We start from the raw sequence: 25,221 nt of genomic DNA, 5'->3' as shown, positions 1-25,221 counted from the left end.
CAAGTGTAAATCAAAATGTCATTGAGATAAAAATTCCCAAGAACAATGAGCATGCTCACACTCAGAGCTTAGCCTCCAATATGCTAATTTTAATTCCTAGTAAAATTCCATAACCCCCCCCCCCCACCTCATTTAAAAGTGGCTGAGGCTGGTTAAGAGTGACATCCCACAACACCAAACCTAAAAAGCAAGGAACTAAGTTATGGGACACTGCTATGATCACTGTTGAGCCTGTTTGAATGTATATAGGCTCTCGATAGAAGTGCTATATTTTTAAATTTTAAATTTGAATTTTAAAGGTAAAAGATTTTATTTTAATAAAGGTAAGTATCACTTTCCCCTAGATTGTTGTTACATTGCTGTAAAAAGTTAGTAAATTTGGTTTTACTAGCATCGGCAAAATACAAACTAGTAGCAACTTAAGCAACTGCTTTCACCTGTAATAAGAAGGAACTGATTAACCTCAGAATTAAGAGGAAGAAAGTTTAGCTTTGTGCTCTGGAATGCAAGGTTGAATGTTTGAGGAGTGACTGTTTATAGTTCCACTTTCTGTCAGATCTGCAGCTATTTTAATAATTTTTAAACCTGTTTGGGGTTTGGGTTTACACTGGGAGATGTCACACCTACCAACCTTGATCTTTTTGAAGAAAGCTTTTGTTTACAGAACTTCCTTGGTTTTTAATACAGCAAGTGTTGAACAGCTCTGGGAGACATATAAGAGGAGATAGGGATGCACTCCACATTAACTTTTGCCATGTATATAGGAATATTGATGGAGCAGGGATGCTTGCAGTGAGAGGGAAGAGTGCAGAATGCAGGGAAATAACACAGGTGGGCTCTTGGTAGTTGCCTTCTAGTTTTAGCCTTTGGTATCATGTTTCTTGGCTCTTCCCAACAACTAAGAGTGTTAGAAATGTCCTTCTAAAAAATGATAGCTCAAATTCAGATGTAGTCACACAGCTCCAGAGGCAGGGGCAGCGCCACCCAGAGGATTCACGAGGCCTGGGGTCTTTGGTGGCGGGAGTCCTTCCGCTCCGGGTCTTCGGGACAATTCGGTGTCGGGTCCCAGAGCGAGTGAAGGACCTGCCACCGAAGACCCAGAGCGGAAGGAGCCATCGCCACTGAATTGCCACCGAAGACCCAGAGCGGAAGAAGCCCTCGCTGCCAAATTGCTGCCGAACACCTGGAGCGGAAGAAGCTCTGGGTCTTCGGCAGCAGGTCCTTCATTCGCTCCGGGTGTGTTCGGCGGCACTGAAGGACCCGCCTCTGAAGACCCGCCGAAAACTCTCGTGGGGGCCCCTGCAGGGCCTGGGGCAAATTGCCCCACTTGCCCCCCCCCCCAGGTAGCCCTGGGAAGGGGCCTTAAGAAACACACCAAATATCACACACCTCGCAACAAAATTGTGAGGGTTGGCAGCACTGAGCCACAGCAGTGCAGCATGTAACTCTTTCTCAGGGGAGCTCTTTCCACTGCTCTCCAGTATAGCCAAGGATTGTGTCACAGACTATCTCCCCGCAGTTTCCTAGCCAAAACATAGATGGCAGCCATCTTTTCTGGGGGCAGCCTGTAGCTGCAGTCTCACTGGAAATGAAAGAGCCAAGAGGTAGCCATCTTGAGTTGGTACAGACTTACATTCAGATGGCAGGCAGCACTCTTAGATGTACTACATTTCAGTTGAATCAGGCTCCCGATTTGGAGAGGAGAGAGAGAGAGTCCAATCAAAAAATATACTTTAGCCTAAGGGAAGGAGCATTGACCTGGAAGCCAGGAGAGCCCAGGCTGAAATCTCACCTATTCCACTCCTTGCTGCCTATATTTGTGAGCATTTTACAGCCCTTATTACTGAGTCATACCTCAAACACCTATTTGAGGAGGCATTCAAGTATCAGACATCCCATTTTACCAATCAAGTAGCAGAATTCCACAAATTACATTCTAGTACAGCTGGGAATAGAATCCAGTTCAGTAATTTGACAGAATTTAGTCTCAACTACACTGACAAACCAGTGTGAAAAGCTATCCTGTTAATCATCAGTAGGCCACCCCACCACAGTTCTAGGACTAGAACCCAGTATTCTACAGGTGACTAGCAAAGAGTTACTTAACCCACCGGAAATAGATACATGTCACTTTCCCCTCTAGTGGCTGCTCCACTGAGAGAACAACACTTATTCCTGCACGTCAGGTGTTACAAAGATTGGCTGGGAATATGATGGTTTGTGGTTCAAACTCTGCTGTGACCCTCACCAGGTTCCCTGATGGCTGCACTGTAGAAGTCATGATTTTCCAAAAATTACAAAAAAGCCCTATGTAATTCACACAGTGAGAAAATATCCTTAGGCAAGTTTTAATTTCCCAACTAAGGTGAATGTGACATGTAACAAAAAACAGGTGTTCCACTTTTGGGTCATATTTCACATATTTTGATCACTGATGTCACATACTGGCCATCTGGTGGTTGAGAAATTTGACAGTACATTTTTTAATGAAATGGGGGCCATTTTTCTGAGGGCAGCCTGTGGCTTCAGTCCCATTGGAAACAATGGGAAAAAGTGGCAATTTACTAAGCTCACCCCCTTTCACTTTGGAGCAAATTCTATGGCATCTGAGTGCCTGGCTGTAGATAACAAATTTCTTGGTGTATCTGGGATGGTTGCTGGATCATTGGAGGTAAGTGTGGTGATCTGTAGGTTTCTTGTACATAGTCATTTATATGGTTCCATTATTGATGCTGATCATGGTGTCCAGGAAGTTGATGATGTGTGGCAATGTTCTCATGGATGGGTGGTGGTTGCTAAAGTAGTGGTAGAAATCTATGAAGGACTTTAGGTAATCTGTCCAGATGATAAAAATATCATTGATGTATCTCAGGTATATCATTGATTTTGTGATGCTTTTCTCCATAAAATGTTCCTTGAGGTAGACCATGAAAAGGCTGACATATTGGGGGCCCATCTTAGCACCCATGGCTTTTCTCATGGTTTGGACACAGTGTTGTGACAGTCTGTACCATTATGTTCACCACTTTTACAAAACTATGATAAATTTTGTACAAAGTATGCCATGTGAGCTATCATTTGAAAACTCATAATCTACTGAACATTATCTCCCTGGTAAAATGTGTGGCAACATTGTATATAAATTTGTAAAGTTCCACTGTATATGGCATGTTCCAACTCTGAGGAAACAGCTTCAAACCATTTCCCCAGGGAGAAAAAGCTAGCCAGCACCAGAGCCAGATGTCAGCGTAATCATATGGACTTGATTAAGCAGCCATTCTTTGGCAGGAAGAAGGGTGTGAGCAAGAAATTTACATCTTAGCAATAGAACAGCTGAAAGTTACCATCCCACAAACTTTCGGTTGCCTGAACCCCAGCTGGAAATGATTCTCAAAAAGGAGGAAAAGATATAAAAATGAGGAACAAATCACCTGCAACTCTTTCTCTCTGCCCACAACATCCACGACGTGTGAAGAAGAAGAAAATGAGCATTGATCTGGGGGATGGGTCCTGACTGAAAGGCATCCAGCCAGTAAGACAGCAAAATCATGTGGTGAGAGAGACATTTTGCTTCAAATTCACTTAGCTTGTTAAGCTAGGTATTATTTTGCGTTTTAGCTTTTATATCTTTGTAACCAATTCTGACTTTTATGCCTTATTACTTGTAATCACTTAAAAGCTATCTTTCTGTAATTAATAAATGTGATTTATTGTTTTGTCTCAATCCATGTGTTTAGATTGAAGTGTTTGGGAACTTCATTTGGGATAACAAGGTTTGTGCATATCATTTTTTTTTTTTATGGACTTTCTGTGAGCTTGTATTATCCAGGAGGGAACTGGGCAGTACAAGAAGCACATTTCTGGTTGAAAGTATGGGACTGGAAATTTGCTGGTGTTGCTCTGCAGTGTAATTCAAGGGTGGCAGGGTGGCTGTCTGAAGCACTTTTGCAGTACAGCTGGGGATAATTTACATGCTGGAGAGTGTGTGTGAGCAGGCCAGGAGTGGTTGTTCTCACAGCAAAGCAGTGTAAAAGACACCCCATGTTGGAGAACTGAGGGGACACAAAAGTTGAACAGTCCAGATTGTACCCTGGGTAATGTCACAGATGTTTGTTGTTAAATGGAAATTTGTGGGTGAAGATGAAATGGATGAGTTTGGCGATGTGTTCAGGGTGAATTTCTGAGCGTTGTATATTATCCCTGAGAAAGCACAGGAACAGATCTGTACAGACACATGCCTAGAACCCTGACCAGGTGTATTCTATTTGCTACCCAAGATCCATAAACCTGGAAATCCTGGACGCCCCATCATCTCAAGCAATGGCACCTTAACAGCAGGATTGTCTGGCTATATGGACTTTCTCCTCCTATGCTATCAGCACTCCCAGCTTCGAGACACCACTGACTTCCTGAGGAAACTACAATCCATCGGTCATCTTCCAGAAAACACCATCATGGCCACTACAGATGTGGAAGCCCTCTACACTCAATATTCCTCCCAAAGATGGACTACAAGCCATCAGAAATAGTATTCCCAATAATATCATGGCTAACCCACAACGCTGAACTCAATGAAAGATATCCCCCACTCCTCACCAGATCTTGAGACAGGCCATTCCCCGGTACGAGCACAGCCTCCCAAACCTTGAGCAATATCAGTCCACCAGCACTTGCCCCACCAGTAGCAGAGAACAACACTTAACAGGACACCTGAATCATCCTTGCAAGCACCCATAGCCAACATTAGTCATTACGAATGGTAACACTATCTATCAGCGAATCCCACCACATCAGCGCATGCCATCCTGGCGCAGTTCAGCTCTGCACACTCATGGTCATGTCTCGTGCGTGGGGGAGCAAAAGGCTGATTGCAATCATGCGCTTTTCAGTCCTGGATGGCTTGATATAACTCTTATATATTCCAGGCGATGCCCTCTGCCTGACATCTGCGCTCAAACCGAAATAATCAAACTACGCAAACACACGATCCATTGTCTACAGCCAAGCTCTAAGATACAACCGTATTTGCTCCAATCCCTCAGACAGAGATAAACACCTACAAGATCTCTATCAAGCATTCTTAAAACTACAATACCCACCTGCTGAAGTGAAAAAACAGATTGACAGAGCCAGAGAGTACCCAGAAGCCACCTACTACAGGACAGGCCCAACAAAGAAAATAACAGAACGCCACTAGCCATCACCCTACAGCCCCCAAACTAAAACCTCTCCAGCGCATCATCAAAGATCTACAACCTATCCTAAAGATGATCCCTCACTCTCACAGATTGTGGCTGAACTTGTGACTTGCCCACTCCAACTATTTCACATTGGGACAATATACAACCTTCAAGTCAGCCAGCACTGTATGGGAACTGCGCATGGCCACAGTATGCCAACACTTTAGGCTGACTTAGAAAAGACTTCCTAGGCTCTCGTCGTAAGACCCACTCTACTTGGCGCTAACAGCATTGATGACAATCTTCATCATCTGGACCCATGGAAAAAAGTCTCAAGGAATTCCAACATAATTTACAATGCCATCCCACCATCAACCTCAGCCCCTAACGCATCCACACAAGCGCAAAAGAATAAATGGACACAAATCTGACATCAGGAATCATAACATTCAAAAACCAGTGGGAGAACACTTCAACCTCTCTAACCACTCAGTGACAGACTTGAAGGTGGCATTTTTGCAATAAAAATACTTCAAAAACAGACTCCAAAGAGAGACTGCTGAATTCGAATTAATATGAAAATTAGATACAATTAACTTAGGTTTAAACAGAGACTGGAAATGGTTGGGTCATTACACTAATTGAATCTATTTCCCTATGTTAAGTTCTCCTCACACCTTCTATGGGTCATTTCAATTATCACTTCAAAAGTTTTTCTTCTCCTGCTGCTGATAGCTCATCTCAATTGATTAGACTCTTCCTGTTGGTATGCATACTTCCACCTTTTCATGTTCCCTGTATGTATAAATACCTCCTGTCTGTGTGTTCCATTCTATGCATCTGAAAAAATGAGCTGTAACTCATGAAAGCTTATGCTGAAATAAATTTGTTAGTCTCTAAGGTGCCACAAGTACTCCTGTTCTTTTTGCGGATACAGACTAACACGGCCTCTACTCTGAAACCGTACATTATCTTGTTGGTATTTGAGGCTGGCAGCGATGCCATCATGGTGAGGGATGTTGGTGTATAGGGTGACATCCATGATGGCAAGGATAGTGTGCTGGAGGAGTCTGCTGATGTTGTGGAGTTTCTGGAGGAAGTCAGTAGTGTCTCGGAGGAAGCTGGACCTTTGTGTTGTGAGTTTTCTGAGGATGGTTTCTATGAGTCCTGATATTCCTTCACTAAATATACTCTGGCCAGATATGATGGCTCTGCCTAGGTTCCCTTGACAGGTTGATGATGTTGATGATGTTGCGGTGTAGTGTATTGTCCATATGGTGGGTCCCAATGTCACTATTCCTCCTTCTCTGCTATTAGATGTAGGGCAGTGTTTCCCAAACTTGGGATGCCGCTTGTATAAGGAAAACACCTAGCGGGCCGGGCCGATTTGTCTACCTGCCGCATCCGCAGGTCTGGCCAATCACAGCTCCCATAGGCCGCAGTTCGCTGCTGCAGGCCAATGGGAGTTGCTGAAAGCAGCGCAGGCTGAGGGATGTGCTGACCGCTGCTTCCCACAGCCCCCGTTGGCCTGCAGCAGCGAACTGTGGCTACTGGGAGCTGCTATCGGCCGGACCTGCGGATAAACAAATCGGCCTGGCCTGCCTGGGGCTTTCCCTACACAAGCGGTGTCCCAAGTTTGGAAAACACTGATGTAGGGAATAGACTAGACGTCCCTGCAAATCCAAATAATCTTCTATCAGTTCTCAGTTCTTAGAATTAACTAAAATGACTCCATAGGGCTTATGTTCACTGTCATAAGCAGTAGATAATACACACTATCCATTCCTATAGAGTGGATGGGAGTTGTAAGACCTGTTTGACATGCCTGGGGCTGAAGTTTTATATGTAATGAAGTCCCACAACAACCAAGGCATCTTTTAGAAAAAAATTCCTGTTGACATTTTATACAGTGATAAAATAAATAAAAGGAGAACAAAAATTATCTCCAGGTAAGAGAACACATGGAAACTCGTGCCCCACAAACTGCTATCAGTGTCTTTCCTAATTAGATTTTCTATCAAAGAGTGTCCCACACTTTAGAACCTCAATAATTTAGGAGCTAATGCCATATGGAAGGTGTCCATGCTGTGTCCTCTCCCCAACTAGTATTTACACCTACCCATTTGTTATTTTCAATGAATCTGACACCATGTGTCTCAAAGAAGAATCAGGCCCTGTGAATTTCTTAGAACTATCTCTGGCTTTTTCTCTTGTATTTGCTGTTTGTGAAGGAAGACAGCAACTCATTAAACCTGCCATGAAACTCAGAGTCAGATAATTTAGAAGGATTTATGCTATTACATTAAAGCAGCCACATTCATTTATCAAAGCACAAATTTTCTAATGGGTGGTTGAACACTTCTGCTGGCAGTGCCACTTTCTTTCACTCACCCCTCTATAGGTATCCTCTGGAGATTTATTATAGTTCCAAAAGCGAAGCCCTGCAATATTTTCAGCTTTATCAAAATGGATTGTGATAATGTGATCTTCCCCATAAGTGAAAGGAATAAGCCACATATGATTATCTTCAAGAGTGATGTTAGTCCCATCTATTAACCTACAAACACAGAAAAATTCTTTAGTGATGGACTGGCAATTGTTAAGCAACGAAAAATAGCAAGAGAAAACAGTACACAGAAGGGACACAAAACTGATTGCAGGAAAACATGTGCCTTATTTCTAGTCTGAATTTGAGTAGCTCCAGCCTCCAGACATTAGATTTTATTATGCCTTTGTCTGAAAGTTTAAAAAGCACTCTACACTATATCATCATGTAATTAAAGACAGTGAGTAAAATTTTCTAAAGCATCTAAGTCACTTAGGTACTTTTGAAAATTTTACCCAGTATCAAAATGCATACTTACAAGAAGACAAATTAATGTTGGGTTAGATAACCTTAATTCTGGCATTTCCTAACTTTTCATTGTTTGAATTCATAATTTAGTATTTTTAACTTATTTTTTATATATTTATATTTCATATATGTGAAAAAGGGGGGCAGAGGGAGAGAGAATATATTTGGAAAAAGATAGAGAACACTATTTAACCTGATGAAAGAGGGTAAAAGGAGAAAGAAGGAAAAGAGGAAAGAGATTGAGCAAACATGAGGCATGATTGAGATAAGTATAGGCTTATCCATGCTAGGTTTTAGCTTGCTAAAAATTGCAGTGAAGCTGTGGCAGCATGAGTGGTGGCACGGGCTAGCCACCTGAGTAAAAGCCAACCAGTACCCAGGGCATATACTCGAGTGGCTAGCCTGTAATTGCTGCCATGGCTTCAATGCTATTTTTAGTGAGCTAGCAAGATCAAGGCTAGCTGGCTATACCTACATGTGCTGCAGTTGTGCCATCTGATTGCGGTGCAAGTAGACTCTGAAACAACTCAGGAAAAGATACTTAATGAATTATCAGAAAAAATAAATCAAGAGATGCAGTAAATGAATGTGGTTCTCAGTTTTGTATTTGGTGAATATATTTTCATCCTGGTTAGCAGGCAAGGTCCTTAAGCTACATGATATCAGTCTTCCTTTTTCAGACATTGAAAGGACAACAATTGTAATTACCTCAGTTTAGAGCAGACATATAATCTAAAAAGAAGAATGAAGTTTCAACGCAATAACTTTTAATGATTAAAATGTTATGATTGCAAAAGTGAACCACTCAAAAATTAGGAAATGACAAAGTTAATGTTGCCCGTGTAGTCTTAACTCTGCCGATGTGTTTATGCAGCATGATACAAGCTTTAATTAAATCATCGCACAGTATGATTTCTGAGAACCTCTGCAGTGTATGTGTAGAATCGTGCTCAGTGAAGGAAAAGATGTGACAGATTTATTTCTAAATAACTTAAGTCTGAAGTAAAATAACATTACACTAAGTACTTATTACAAATATTTTAAAGTCAAATTAATTGTTCATAGAGATGTTACTATATGTAATATTTTTTTTTACATTTGCTGCCAAAAGATTGCTCCCTGCCTGACTTCTGAGTGCTTAATTATGCAACCGTAACATTTTCTTTCACAAGTTATTTAAAGAGAATTCCTTAGGTTTGTTATTTTTAAAAAATTAAAAATGGTAGGTCTGTCCTGTGCAAAATATTCACTTAAGGAAACAAGGTGTTGCATAAGTCACTACATATTTTATTCTATGAGGCAAGAACTCCAGGGTTCTCTTGTCTCACTGAACATGCTCCTTGCACCATAAATGTTTTATGTACTATGCACACAAGCTGTTATTATTTGTAATGGAGTTACACCTAGATGGTGAATCAGGGATGAGAGCCCCATTATGGTAGGTGCTGTTTGTACATATGGTGAAAATGTGATCCTGCCCAAAGAATCCAATTAATTTTACAGAAAACTTTACTTTCTAGGCACATAACATATTTCAAATGCATGAGCCAATGCACATTAAATGAGGTGGAGCTACTAGGAAAACTACTTGAGCGTGTGTGACACGTAGTTTCCATAGGGACATAACTCAGCCCATAACCCATTTTCACTAGAAAACTGGAAGGTGTTTCTCCATAATGAAGACTATTTGCTTGACATAGTTCGAGTGTTTACCTCTACATTTTAGCACACAGCTTTTTTTTTTAAAGGGTCACAAGAACCTATATTTGCTCAAACTTTCCAAAAATGATTAATACTTGGGCTGAGATCAGGTCTGCAAAATTGTATTGTACAGTCCGGTGGTGGGCAACCTGCAGGCTGCATGCGGCACATCAGGGTAATCTGATTGTGGGCCGCAAGACATTTTGCTGATGTTGACCATCCGCAGACACGGCCCCCTACAGCTCCCAGTGGCTGTGGTTTGCTGTTCCTGGCCAATGGGAGCTGCAGGAAGCAGCGGGCCGCAGGGATGTCCTGGGAAAGGAATCTGGAATCTGACACAGAAACCTGACACAGGTCATAGCTAATGATGGCACCGCTGCAAGTTTACATTATTATTATTATTATTATTATCATTATCATCATCATCATCATCATTATATAAGGATTAAACAATTATATCATTTTATAAATTTAAATTATATGTATTTATAATAAGTTCTCATTCATTACCTCTAAAATCTCAGACTAATGAGAATATTGAGAAGACTATCACTGAAACAACCTACACAGGACAAAACACTACAGGAGAAGCTTAGAGTTTTCAGTTGTTTTTCTACTTACTTGTCTAATGTTCTGGAATCTTCCATGTACTCTGCAAGGTCATTTAAATCTTGCGGTGAAGCTGAAATCTGATCCATAGTAATTGATAAAGCTTGACCATCCTTTCCTACTATTTCAAGTCCGGTCAGTCCAAGATAATGTGTGTCTCCCCAGGATAAGGTGAAATTTAGCTGCAGACCTAGAAGTAAGAATGAACACACACATATTCATCAGTCAGTAGCAGGAGGCACCAAAGTAATTATCCTAAAGCACATACTAGCAGATCCGTTTATTAATCCAAACCTCCATAATTAGCATGCAACAAGAAGGAAGCATCTCCTTTTGTTTTCTTCCAGGTGCATCCAGAAAAGTGCAAAATAACAGTATGCAAGTTCAAGGGCTAACTAAGGTTTGCTAACAGTAACTGGAGATAGCAGGGGATCTAAGGAATTCAGAGTAGCTTGTTATCCACAAAGATGCAGGAGTTTCAAAATCTTTGGGAGCAGGCATTCAAATGTGAACTCAGTGCCTGCAAACTCACCTCATCTAGTCCATTCAAACTGCTGCTAAGAGCATCTTCCTGACAGAACACTCTATGTCACCCCCACTACTGCCACCTTTTATGATTTTATGCAGAGTTCCAAGATTTTGACCCTTGCTGCAGGAGCTCTGGTGATGATGTGAAGCACTCATGCCCTCACATAATTTTGGAGCATCTGGCTACACTTGCTTCCATCCCACTTCCAGCAGCTTCCTGATCCTCCTTTCTCTGTTCCTAGCTGTCACTGGCTCTCCTCCTTGGTCCCAGCAAGTAGCTGCTTCCCTGCCCCTTCCCTTCCCCTGCCACCAACTGTCCCCACCTCACATGGAATTATGCAAAAGAGATTCTGTTAAACTAACTTGATATTTTTATGAGACTATAAATTTGGTTGATAAAAGTAATAGTGTTGATGTAATATACTTAGACTTCTGTAAGGCGTTTGACTTGGTAACACACAACATGCTGATTAAAAATCTGAAAAAGATTTGAGGTGGGCAGTGGATAATCAGCTGAACATGAGCTTCCATTGGGATGCTGTGGCCAAAAGAACTAATGAGATCCTGAGATGCATAAAGAGGAGAATCTCAAGTAAGAACAGAGAGGTTATTTTACCTCTGTATTTGCCACTGTTGCTATCACTGCTGGAATACTGTGTCCAGTTCTGGCATGCTCAGTTCAAGAAGGATGTTGATAAACTGGACAGGGTTCCAAAAAGAGCCATGAGAATGATCAAAGAATTAGGAAAAATGCCTTATAGTGATAGACTCAAACTCGACCTATTTAGCTTAACAAAGAGAAGGTGACTTGATTATAGTCCAAGAACCTACACATGGAACAAATATTTAACAATAGACTCTTCAATCTAGCAGAGAAAGGTCCAACATGAGCTACTGGCTGTTGAAGTTGAAGCTGGACCAATTTAGAATGGAAACAAGGCATCCATTTTTAACAGTGAGAGTAACTAACCATTGGAACCATTTACCAACTTTTGTAGTGGATTCTCTACCACTGACAGTTTTAAAATCAAGAGAATTTCAGGAGGGGAAGGCAATCTTTTTTTGAGATCTGTACTGAACTAATCCCAGAGCTGCAGTGACAGCTTACCATACATGGTGGCCCATGCCTGTGGAGACATGGGTCACCATTGCCATCTGGAAGCTGGCCATCCCCAAATGCTGTTGATCCTCAGCCAACCAGTTTGACATGGGGGAGATTTACTACTGGGGCCACTGTCACCCAGGTATGTGTTGCCACGGAAAAGGTACACTGGGTTACACAGCTTGGTAATGCTCAGGGGGTCATTAATAGCTTTGCACATTTGGGGTTCCTAAACTGTACTGGGGCAATTGATGGACTCAGGTGCCTATTATTTCGCAACGCTCTCTTCCTCCGCATACACACTAGGATGAAGAATTTATAAATAGAAAGGAATTTATTAACAGAAAGGTTTATTTCTCCATGGTACTCCAAGAGCTGGTTGACTGCCATGGCAGGTTAACAGATATAAGTGCAGGGTGGCCTGGAAGGGTCCATGATGCTAGGATCTTTTGGAACTCAGCTTTTTTTACCTTAATGAATAATGGACAGTTTGCCCCCACCCCTCACCCGGATCACTATGGACACTAATTGTGGGGAGGTTGCTCCAGTTATCCTGGGAGACTTGGCTTATCCTCTGCTTCCCTGGTTAATGAAGCTGTTCACAGGATGCTTCAACAGAAGGAACAGTTCAACTATCGCCCTGCTAGTTCCAGAATTGCAGTGGATTAAGCATCTGGGCTTTTGAAAAGGAGGTGCTGCTGCTTCTGGAATAGGTAGAAAGCAGCAGAAAACAAGTTGCAACCATTATAGCAGCATGTTGGATTTTGCACAATATTTGGGAGAGTAAGGGAGAAAACCTTAACGATGGGTGGGAGATGGAGATGCAGAGACTCACTCAGCAGTGTGAGCAGTCACTAAGGCATCCTACAGAAACAGTTGAGGCACTATTATCAGAGATGCCTACTGCTGTTATTTTGAGTCTCAGGGCCAGAAAATGTGCTGTGAATTATTTCAGGTTTAAGGATTTTCTATGTTAAATGATTTGATGACTCACTATGTATGAATTTTAATGGCTTTTATTATGTAACCACAGTCAGCTATGTAACAAACTAAATAAAGCTTTAACTGAAGCAGAAGCAATAATGAAACAACAATTTTTATTATTAATACATTAAACAACAATCTATTAACTAACAACCAGAAAGAAACCTTTAATTAAAACAATAGTGACGTAAAAACAGAAAGTGCAAAACTGCAGTGTAAAACAAAACAAGGGGGAGGGTGGCTCAAAGTCACAGGGATGTATACATCTGGCCTCTGTTTCTTCTTGTTTGAGGGCCTTCTGGTGTTGAGTGGCAAGGCTCAAAGTTACCAGGGGCGCTAGAAGGCTCAAAAGAGCCTTGTTCCCATGTGCAAATGTTCTCAGTGCCCAGATCTGCCTCTGGGAAGGGAACGGCCATTGGAAGGACTGCACAGGGGGAGAGGCTACAACTGGGAGGAGCTGCTGCTATTCCCAGTATCTCTTATTATCTAGGGGCTGCAGAACATGGCTGAGTCCTGCTGTATGACACTTGCAGCACCTGCTGCCCTACATCAACATGCGCTGCAGCAGAGCATTTAGGCTTTACATTCCCTCTAGAAGCTGGCTCTGCATCTCCCATTCTTTGTCAATACTGTCTTTGGCCACAGCACTGCTCTCTCTGGAAACTGTCATGCTGTCCTGGACCACACTCTCTCTGGATCCCATGATCTCTCTGTAGAGTTCCCTCTCTTTTTCCCTCTTCATTCTCAAATAATGCCTCCATCTCTCCACTATTCTGGTTTTACTTTAGGATTTTGATGAGGTCCATAACAGTTTCGTCCTGAGTCTTCCATTTTCTCCCCTGCAGGTTAGCAAGCAGCTCAGCTGTAGATAAAGATCCCATCCTTGAGGATCTGGCCACTGCAGGTGCCATGGCTGTGGAAGTAAGAAAAAAACAAAAGCAGTTATTGTTCCTATTCCATACAGACTACAATAGCATTTTTATATGTATTTCTGATTTTACCTCATTGACAGTCTACTCCAAGTTGGGGAACCTCAGATATGGGGAGTGGTTTGTCCATGAGGAGGGTTGGCTACACTGGGATTTTTGTCTGTTCAGTATATACTATTTGGCTTTGCTGTTGTGCCTTGGAGGCTGGGAGCTGGGAATTAAGTTCCTGTTCTGGCTTTGCAGGTTTGGTGTGCTTTACAGGAGTTTATATGGTGTTGGAGGCCTACCGGGGGAACCCAGCGGTGAGCTGAACAGTAATTCCCTCTACATCCCCTTTAGGCTATCCTGACTCTCTGTGACATTGCACTGAGGCAGGTGACTAGGAGGCAGAGAATGACCTTACTCAAAAAGGCAAAGAGCAGACCAGTGAGATATGCTGTGAAGTTATTCCACAAGGAGTGGCTAACCTGAGCCTGAGAAGGAGCCAGAATTTAAAAAATGCACTTTGCCAAAGAGCCACAGTAATACGTCAGCAGCATCCCATCAGCTGCTCCCAGTGCATCCCACCCACTGGCAGCCTCTCAGCACCTCCCGATCAGCTGTTTCGTGGTGCACAGGCAGTTTGGGGGTGGGGAGGAGGAGTGAGGGCACTGCAGGCTCAGGGGAGGGGCAGGGCCTATGGCAGAGCCAGGGGTTGAGCAGTGAGCACCCCCTGGCACATTGGAAAGTTGGCGCCCGTAGCTCCAGCCCTGGAATTGGTGCCTATACAAGGAACTGCATATTAACTTCTGAAGAGCCGCATGTGGCTCCAGAGCCACAGTTGGTCACATCTGCCCAAGATGGTTCCCCAGGAAATGCTGCAGAAATGGAAGAGAGTTGCGAGCTATTCTGGGGGCAATGACCGTGCAGATATCCCCCACGATATCTAGATGAATATCAAGCAATTGCATCCTCTGTGGTGTGGGACTAAAAATGGTTGATAGTCAGGACTTTAGTATGAAACAGAGGTTGTGACAGACATGTCAATCTCTTACAATATCCTTAAAAAAACCTTATTGAATTAAGTTTAAGTATCTTTGGGGTCCATTCTGTTAAATGCAAAGATTAAGTATTATTGTGGGCTGGAATTGTATGTCACCTCTTTAGAGAGGAGATGGGATGAGAGGCCTGTGGGTTCAAAGAACTATACTGAAAATTTGCCAGACAAAAATGGACTTTTGGGGCAATATGCGTTAAGTGGATTTCCTGGGGAATAGCTGGAGGGAGGTTAAGGCAAATTCACCACCTCTAGTTATGCAAAAAACCTTGACTTTTGAAGCTACACCCTGAGGAGAGGTCTTTGTCTACTGATTACCTGTTGCCAGAGAGCGGTGACCAAAGGTCTGAGCTGTATTAAAAAACAGATGAACTCCCCCGCTTGTTGTTCTGGTTCTGAATCTGAGACAGTTATGAACTTGTAACTACTGGGAAAATCTAGTTGTGGGTTTTCAAGGACTTACAGCTACTAGAGCCTGATGCTGGAGCTGGGGTGACCCCCAGTAAGCTTTTAAGCATGGGATGTGTGCGCTTTTATTGTTTTACTATGTTTTCTCTTTAATGCTTTCACTTTAAGAATAAATGTGCTTGCTTAGAAAGAGCTGCGTGGTATTTGGTAACTGAGGGTAATTACACTGTTCATAGCCTTTGGAGAGAAAGCAAAGCACAGATGCTGGCCTGTTTAGACAGTCTGGGTTGCTGGGGGTATCACAGTGTAGACAGGGAACTGTGCAGCCTGAAAAAGACCTGATCTGGAAAGAGTGAGATGTGGCTCTCTGCCAAAGAGAGGTGATGGCTGGGGGCCAGAAACCTTTAAGTAGGTGCCCTCAATGAACCTTGGAGGGGGAATACAGGTGCAGTAACACTGGAGCTGTGACAGAGACCAACTTCCCAGTTGGAACAGCCACCATTTTGAAAATGTATATAGGGGAGGAAGGTAGTGAACAGCATGGGTTGAAGAAGGGATGGATGCAGGCGGGGGCTGAAGACTCAACAAGGCTCCTAGCTCACATTCACCTACAAGGCTGCAACCATGGGGCACCTGCAATGGAAGCTAGTACAGCAGTAAGCACAATAACAACAATAATAATAAATTGTAAAGCTAGACACTTACATGGTGAGGTTCTCTCCACAGGATCTCCCTCTTCAGTCCTGGCCAGGTTTGCTGGCTGGGAATTGGGCTTAGTCATTATTCAGCAGCAATCAGAGTTGCCTTCTTCTAGGCTGGCATCTTCTAGGCTGTAGTCCCAAAGAGAACCTAACTCTCAGGGGACCTAGAGAACCTAAGCTTGTCAATGGCCTCCTCAAGATCCTCCTCCGAAGAGCCTCCCTGGTTTGGGAGGTTGTGTAATAGCACAAAATCCTGTACAGATCCTCAAAAAGTAGACAGGACACCTATTTACTCTTGGACCATTTTCTGTCATCCTGGTTTGAATATAGGTTCTCCTGAGCTGTTTGCTTTTTATCCTGCACTGGTCAGCATTCTGCTTGTGGCCCATTGTGGTCTTCTGTTAGCAATGTCCATAAAAAGGTCTTTATTGCAGTGACTGGCCACAAGAGCTTCCTGCACTGAGGCTTCTCCTTAGATGGTGATGAGATCCAGTGTCTCGGCACAGCTCTAACAGGTTGTGCGAGGCATGTTGTGGAGTTTCTGGAGTAATATTTCAGCAATGCTGAGAGAATATAATCCAATAGAAAACTAGCAAAATCTGTCCCTGTGTCAGTTTTAAAATGGGAGAGGGGGCATCCTGGCTACTTGACACCAGAGGAGGGGAGGGCACAGAGGTACCCAGACAGGTCGGTAACCGTTGACCACAAAGCAGTGTGAGATAGCTGCTGCAGGACTGCCGAAGTAGCGTGCAGCAGTATTGTATACATACAGACAGGTTTTTCACATTCCACAGGCTCATAGGTTTACTAAACAAGTATCAATAATATCTAGATACAGCAGGTAAAATTCCAGTGAATCAGGTGGGATAAATCCACCATAGTAACTGTAAAAATATTTCTCATTTCATAAATAACAATAAATCCCACAAGTAGCTGCCTTTCACCAAGTCTGAAGAAACACTAATACTCATGATACTCTGTATAACAAACAGCAGGGCAGCCCAACTGTGCAGTCCTACATATAACCTGCTATTAATAATTACACAACGCTGAGCTCATGCTATGCACATTAGTCATACCCTAAGTGTGGCGATCTCTGCAGAGCTTACACAGATGCTAATCAATAGTAGTTTCAACTGGCCAGCTCAAGAGTCTTGTTTCCTCAAGCGGACTGTGATGGGGCAAGGGCAGTCCCTGGAGATGTTAACTCCAGTTTCATTTTCTTCTCCCTTTGTACAAGCACTCATAGGGAGAGTTACAGATGGGCTGCCGGGGTGGTAGAGGAGGGAGAATGCCTGTGCGAAGGCAGGGAACTTTATCAAGGTACTACTGATTCAATCTTAGCTGTGGAGGTATTTTGTTATTTGTGTTGCCTATTATAACACTTTGCCACTAAAGATTTGCTCCTACCGATTACTGCTGTTCTATTTCTACTAAGACTGGGTCTATATTACAGAGTTCTGCCAGCATAGCTGTGTCAGTCAAGGGTGTGATGAGGTGTGAGCCCTGAATAACACAGCTGAAAGCCCAGTGCAGATGCAGTTAGCTGGCAAAACAGCACTTTCAGCAGCATAGCTTATTTCATTCTTGGGGCGGGTGAGGGGAGTGCTCTGCTGGTACACTAGCCTGGTATTCCTATACCACTAAAGCACTCCTAGTGTAGACCTGGCCAGAGACATCCCACCAGTTTACACAGAAACTGACAGGGGCAGAGATAATTCAAATCAGCCTTCATTCAGGGACTGGTCAATTACCTTGTGCCATTTTGCTAAGTATTACAGAAAATTGGGTTAAATTCCAAATGTTATGGTGTGCTAAATTCCATAATAAACAAAGCTTCAGTCTACGCACACTTAATTACTCTTCTTTACTTTATTCCAACATTCATCAGGAGTCTGTACACAACTGTGTTGGAGAAAAATCTCACGTGATAATGTTTGCAGATGTTATGAGTGTAAGAATGTGGTATGTAATATGTTAGTTTGTACATTACAAGAAAAAATGGCAAAACACTGTACTTACATTTTCCAGTGTACACCCCGGGTACCTTGGGTGTAAGCTCAGAAAGATGGTCTGACACCATCACTTGCTCTTGAATCTAAAAAGAAAACCAAGAAGTGCAGTGGATAGTCATATGTTGTATATACTGTATTGCTGATACAGTATTATTGATGTGCAAAGAACTATGTGCACAAGAAAAAAGACAAGCCCTGGACCTAGAGTGCTCACAATCTTAATCTGACAGATAAAATAATGAGACATGACAACAGGCTGGGGCAGGCGGAAGGACAATCTGTAAGAATGGAAGAAAAAAAAAAAGACACTTAGAGGAAAGGTTTCAGAGTAGCAGCCGTGTTAGTCTGTATCTGCAAAAAGAACAGGAGTACTTGTGGCATCTTAGAGACTAACAAAATTATTTGCTCACTTCTTCAGATGCATAGAATGGAACACACAGAGGAAAGGATAAACTATAATTTACAAAGAAATGTTATCACTTATGGTGCAATTATTTCACATGACACTAGTGTATTATAAACGAACAAAAGATTCTCATTCTGGTGAACTGCAATTTGGTCTCATTCTGATGAACTGCCAGAATGTGGGTCCATTAATCCAAATACACAAACTCTATTCCATACTAGCTGTGTGGATTTACTGTTTCCATATTGTGACAGAATATAACCCTGTGTTCACACCCTACAGACCATTGTAATAATGTGTGTACAATGTATGTCTCGTGAAGTATTATTAAAAAACTCATAATTTGCTGATAAATAATATCATGGTAAACGCACATGGAAACATTATATGTAATAAGTTGTATTTTTCTCAATGACCTGGAAGAAAACATAAAATCATCACTGATAAAGTTTGCAGATGACCCAAAATTTGGGAAAATAGTAAATAATGAAGACGACAGGTCACTGATACTAAGTAACCCAGACTGCTCTGTAAGCTAGGTGCAAGCAAATAATATGCATTTTAATATGGCTAAATGTAGCTGTATATACCTAGGAACAAATAATGTAGGCCATCCTTACAGGATGGGGGACTCTATCCTGGGAAGCAGTGACTGTGTAAAAGATTTAGTGGATAATTAGCTGGACATGAACTCCCAGTAGGATGCTGTGGCCAAAACGACTAATGCAATACTTGAATGCATAAACAGGGGAATCTTGAGCAGGAGTAGAAAGGTTATTTTACTTCTGTATTTGACATTGGTGTGATCACTGCTAGAACAATGTGTCCAGTTCTGGTGCCCATGAGTCCAGAAGGATGTCGATAAATTGGAGATGATTCAGAGAAGAGCCATGAGAATTTATTAAAGGATTAGAAGACCTGCCTTATAGTGATAGACTCGAAGAGGTCAATCTATTTAGTTTAACAAAGAGAAGGTTAAGGGTTGACTTGACTACTGTCTATAAATACCTACTTGGGGAACAAATATTTAATAATGGGCTCTTCAGTCTTGCAGACAAAGGTATAATACACTCCAGGGGCTGGAAGTTGAAGCTAGACAAATTCAGACTGGAAATAAGGCTTAAAATTTTAACAGTGAGAGTAATTAACCATTGGAACAACTTATCAAGGGTCATGGTGGATTCTCCATCCATGACAATTTTTAAAGCAGAACTGAATGTTTTTCTAAAAGATTTGCTCTAGGCATTATTGTGGGGCAGTTATTTGGCCAGTATTATGCAAGAGGTCAGAACAGATGATCACAGTGGTCCCTTCTGGCCCTGGAATCTATGAGTCTATTACACTGGAGTGGAGAGTAGTGCTTATAAAATTTGGGGATGACACTGGACTGGTGGGAGGTTGCAAGGACTTTGGAGGACAGGATTAAAATTAAAAATGATCTTGAGAAATGAGAGAATTGGTCTGAAATGAACATGATGATATTCAATAAAGACAAGTGCAAATTACTACACTTAGGAAGGAAAAATCAAAGGCACAACTTCAAAATGGGGAATAACTGGCTAGGTGGTAGCACTGCTGCAAAGGCTCAGGGGATTATAGTGGATCACAAACTGAACATTAGTGAACAATGTTATGCAGCAGTGAAAAAGGCTAATCTGGGATGTATTAACAAGAGTGTTTTATGTAAGACACAGGAGGTAATTGTCCCATTCTCCTTGGTGATGGTGAGGCCTCAGTTGGAGTACTGTGTGCAACTCTGGGCACCACACTTTAGGAATGATAAATTGCAGAAAGTCCAGAGAATAGCCACAACAATTATAAAAGGTTTAGAAAGCCAGACTTATGAGGAAAGGTTAGAAAACTGGGCATGTTTAGTCTTGAGAAAAGAAGGCTGAGGGGGGACCTGATAACAGTTCTCAAATATGTCACGGGCTGTTATAAAGAGGACAGTGATCAACTGTTCTCCACATCCACTGAAACTAGGACAAGAAGTCATGGGCTTAATTGGCAGAAGAGAGATTTAGGTTAGATCTAGGAAAAACTTTCTAACTATAAGGGTAGTTAAATGCTGGAATAGGCTTCCAAGGGAGGTTGTGGAATCCCCATCATTGGAGGTTTTTAAGCACAGGTTGAACAAACATCTGTCAAGGACAGTCTAGGTTTACTTTGTCCTACCTCAGTACAGGGGGCTGGACTTGATGACTTCTTGAGGTCTCTTCCAGTCCTACATTTCTATGATACTTTAATCATTCATGTGGCTCTTCTCTGAACTCTCTCCAAGCTATTAACATCCTTCTTGGATTGTGGACACCAGACTGGACACAATATTCCACTAGCAGTCACACCAGTGTCAAATACAGAGGTAATACAACTTCTCTTCTCCTACATAATATTTCCTTGTTTATCCATTGAAGGATCACATTAGCTGTTTTGGCCCCAGTATCGCATCAAGAGCTCATGTTCAGCTATTTATCTACTATGACCTCCTAGTCTTTTTCAGAATCACTGCTTCCCGCATCATATAAGTATGGTCTGCATTCTTTGTTCCTACATGTATGATCTTACATATTTGGCTGTATTAACATGCACTTTGTTTGTTTACGTCCAGATTACCAAGCGATTCAAATCAGTCTGTATCAGTGAACTGTTTTCTTCATTACTTACCACCCATCCAAACTTTGTGTCATCTACAAACTTTATCAGTAATGATTTTATGTTTTCTTCCAGATCATTGATAAAAATATTAAATACCATAGGGCCAAGAACCAATCCCCAGAGGACCAACTAGAAACACGTGCTAGATGATGATTCCCCTACTGCATTCTGAGACCCATCTGTTAGCCAGTTTTCAGTCTATTTACTGTGTTGATTTTATGTTTTTATAGTTTTCCAATCAAAATGTTGTGTGGTACCAAAGCCAATACTGTACATAAGTATATTACATCTACACTATTACCTTTATCAACCAAACTTGTAATCTCATAAAAAAGATATGAAATTAGTTTGACAAGATCTATTTTCTATTAACACATGAGGATTAGCATTAACTATATTATCCTCCTCTAATTCTTTATTAATCTAGTCCTGTATCAGCCATTCCATTGTTTTTTCTAAGTGTCAAGCTGACAGGCCCACAATTACTTGGGTCACCTGTTTACCCTTTTTAATATTGGCACAACATTAATTTTCTTCCAGTCCTTTGGAGTTTCCCCAGTGTTCCACGACTTACTGAACTTTAAGGGGATGAAAGTGACAAGAGAGTCTTTTATACCATGACAGATGAGCAAGTGCTCCCTGACAGATTATACTGCTCTGCTTAGTTCCTTGGCTCATAAGGTAAGTTGCCTAGCTGCCACAATTTGGATCTGTAGAGAAAATTTTCACAAAGAACTTTTGAATAAGTTTTAGTTCAGGGTTTACTTTTATAGCTGACTTAAGTCCAGTGTCACAAGTGGGATGTGAATGGTCCAGGCCTATCAGTCAGAACAGGAGTTGGAAGCCAGGTCTGGATACCAGGTGATCAGAGTCAGAGATAGGCCAGAGGGCAAAAAGAGAGTCAGATGTCAGCAGGGTCAAGTAGAGACTAGATTAGGCAGTAGGAGGAGGTAATGCAGGGGACGCCATCCTAAGCAGGGAAACCCAGTTGCAGAGATGAATTCCTGTTCCTCTGCTTGGTTCAAATAGAAGCAGTGAACCAAACAGGATTCCTGGAGTTCCACTCATCAGAGCCCAGGACTTGAATCCTCTGTCAGAGGTGAACTTTGAGTTCTGATCACTTTAAAACAGGTCACTGGGTGGCGAGTTGGAACATACTGGTGCCTAAGAGCCCTGTGGACTGGCGTTTGAGACCTGCAGCCCTGACACTCAGAAAAGTACAAGTTGTGGATTAAAAACACAGATAAACTTCAAAGCAGTATACACATGCAGCTGGGTCTAAACCAAAAGAAATACTGTCTTATCTCTATCCACATAATTAAAGAGGAAGTTTGTGTATAATGTCACTATAGCCTTCATTAAATGCTCATGAATAAATCAGAAAAGACAAAAATTGGAATACAATATTCATTTTGAAAACAAATTTCTCCCAGTAATATGATTGGTGATAAAATCCTCAGAACAAACTGACAGCCATATCAGTCTCAGCTTCAGTCCCTGATATCAATTATTGCCACTGGAACTATTCAATGGAAATAGAAGATAGTTTCCTTAGAAATCCTCATTAATATGTGTCCTACCTGCTTATCATCTGTTCTTAAGCCTGCTTGTGTAAAGGGTCTCTCATCTCCCTCCCCATCAGCAGTTCTTGGTCTCTTTAGCTCTTCCTCATATCTCAACGAGCACACATTTTCAATTTCTCCATCATAAGTCTCATCATAGCAGAATATGGCCTCTAGAATATCATCATCAGTCGTGAACAATATAGTATCCCCAAAGTGCTCTGGAGCTGAAAAGCACAAGAAGACATTAGGAATTAAAAACACAATGTGAAAGCACTGCAAACCAAGGGCTTCAGTACACTACAATATGGAACTATGTTTTAACATGTGTTGAGTAATATGTTTAACTAATATGATTGTAAATTGTAACATAGACAAGGGACAATTTATTCCTCGTCTATGCTACAGTTTAGAGTCATGTTACAGTAGAACCTCAGAGTTACGGACACCTCGGGAATGGAGGCTGTTCGTAACTCTGAAATGTTCCATAACTCTGAACAAGACATTATGGACTTCAGCCACAAGGCGTTGGGGCTGCAGCTGCAGGGTCGGGGCGGTCAGGGCTTCTGACCTTTGGGGTGCCAGGGCTCCGGCCAGGGGCCTCAGGGCTTCTGCCCTATGGGAGCAACGGGGCTCAGGACTTTAGACATGAGAGGGGGGAGTGCTGGGGTTTGGGGCAGAACCCAACAGTTCTGATCCTGGTTTCAGCCCTGTCACAGGCATCGGGGCTTGGGGCTCCCCACTACTCTCCTACCCGTTTCAGCCAAGAGGGCCCATTGGGACTCGGGGGTTTAGCTACCGGTGGAGTGCTGGAGCTGAAACCGGTCCCCTTCTTGTAGCTAAAGTCCTGAGCTCTGATGCAGCCATGAGGCTAAAGCCCCGAGCCCTTCCCCACCTGGAGCCCTGATCCCTCGCTTGTGGCTGCAGTCCTAACCCCCCATGGCTGAAGCCCTGAGCTCCAGGGCTAAATCCCCAAGGCAGTACAGTACTTGTGTTTTTTTGTCTCCGTTGTTGCCTGATTGATTAATTCTGGTTCCACATGGTCTCCGGTTGACCAGTAAGTCTGTAACTCTGGTGTTTGTATCTTTGAGGTTCTATTGTAGTTAACATGTTAAAACACAATTGTTTATTGTAGTGTAAGTGAGTCCAGAGATTCCAGATGATTTTTAAACACACCTAAAATATAAATCTGTAAAAAAAGATCTCATACTCATAAAAACAAGGATAATAAAAATAGAGCCCAAGACTGTAAGCTGTCTGGGGCAGAGACAATCTTTTGTTTTTTATGTCTGTTCCCTGTTCTGGCTGGGGACTCTAGGAGCTATAAATATAAAAAAATCTCTTTACAGAGGATACCTCTACATTTGAGTTGGAAACTTTGATTCCCAGCTCATGCAGAGTTACCCATGCTAACTCTAGATAGTATGCTAAAAACAGCAGTGTAGCTAGGTGTCGTTTTCACAAAGAAAATGAGGGATCATACTATACCTCCAGACAATGTTCCTGAAGCCTTTGCAATTTCTCCTTTAAAGATGCATTGCTCATCTAATAGCATTGTAATATCCTTCACACCTCGGAAGGAATGTATTCGGGATTTATTATAATTCCAAATCCTAATCATAGCTACTTGACAGGGATTCACAAAGTCAATATAGATACAGTGAGGCTTCCCAGGAGTAAAGGGTGCTAGCCAAAGGTGCATGTCATCCTGTGTCCGATTTACCCCATCAGTTAGATTGGTTATTACTCTTGGATCTTTGCCATAGGCTGGTAAAATATTTATATCAGGTGGCTCAGCTTTTATCTTTGAAATCTGAACAGGTTCTCCTTTGGAACTAAAAATTTCAATTCCATTAAGACCAACATAGTGTCTGTCTCCCCATGTGGATTTAATATCTATTATTAAGTGCTGTCCATATGGCAAAACAGGGATTTTAAAATCATTTCCATCATCTGTCTCCATGTAATTTTCTTCTTGTCTTTTTGGTAGCACTTGTATTCCTTCTTTCCTCACAAGCTGATGTTCTCCGTGGCGGCTGATTTTCTGCTGATGGAGAAACTCATCAAAGATATCCCCTTGAAAATCCATGTTGGAGATTCGTCCACGGTGAGAATAATTGAACTTTAGAAGGGAGTTCCATGACTCCTGCAGAGTGTGTTCTTGTTCACTATGCCACCCAGCTGTGAAGTTTTTTAGGTCATTGACACAAAGGACTTCATCTGAAAATAAAATCCAAGAAAAGTCTTTATATATGTAGACATGACGAGAAACTAATTCCCACAATGTAGACTATCAAACGTAGACCATTGCATTGGTTACGTTGGGTCCTCTTGCTGTAGCATTCTGTTCTAATGCTGCTATTACATTGCTTCTCTCATCACACCCAATGTTAAAATCTCTGACTCTCTTTCCCATCTTAGTGTTAAAATAATTATGTCAGTAAAGGTTAATGTTGAGACACAAACCAACAAAGGAAGGAACCCAAGTTTTAAGGCTGCCTGAGCATCATCAGCTGAGCACCGTTATGGAAATACAAGTCAATTACAGGAT

General features: G+C 42.0%; 1 protein-coding gene across 2 annotated transcripts in view; it reads right to left on the bottom strand.

The window, feature by feature from the left end:
- The window catches only part of KATNIP (katanin interacting protein), a 166,640-nt gene that overhangs the window by 38,685 nt on the left and 102,734 nt on the right, over positions 1 to 25,221 (bottom strand). For both annotated transcript variants that reach the window (XM_032794660.2, XM_032794661.2), the window contains 5 exons: positions 24,159 to 24,890; positions 22,689 to 22,897; positions 18,055 to 18,130; positions 10,357 to 10,534; positions 7,572 to 7,737 (listed from right to left, as the gene is read on the bottom strand). In XM_032794660.2, coding sequence (XP_032650551.1) covers positions 7,572 to 7,737; positions 10,357 to 10,534; positions 18,055 to 18,130; positions 22,689 to 22,897; positions 24,159 to 24,890 — 1,361 coding nt within the window. The remainder of the gene's footprint in view (positions 1 to 7,571; positions 7,738 to 10,356; positions 10,535 to 18,054; positions 18,131 to 22,688; positions 22,898 to 24,158; positions 24,891 to 25,221) is intronic.

Source organism: Chelonoidis abingdonii, chromosome 9 (genome assembly GCF_003597395.2).
Source record: "Chelonoidis abingdonii isolate Lonesome George chromosome 9, CheloAbing_2.0, whole genome shotgun sequence".
In the NCBI taxonomy this organism is placed as follows: domain Eukaryota; kingdom Metazoa; phylum Chordata; order Testudines; family Testudinidae; genus Chelonoidis; species Chelonoidis abingdonii.
Note: the sequence above shows the minus strand (reverse complement) of the source record. Positions and strands in the feature narration are given on the sequence as shown.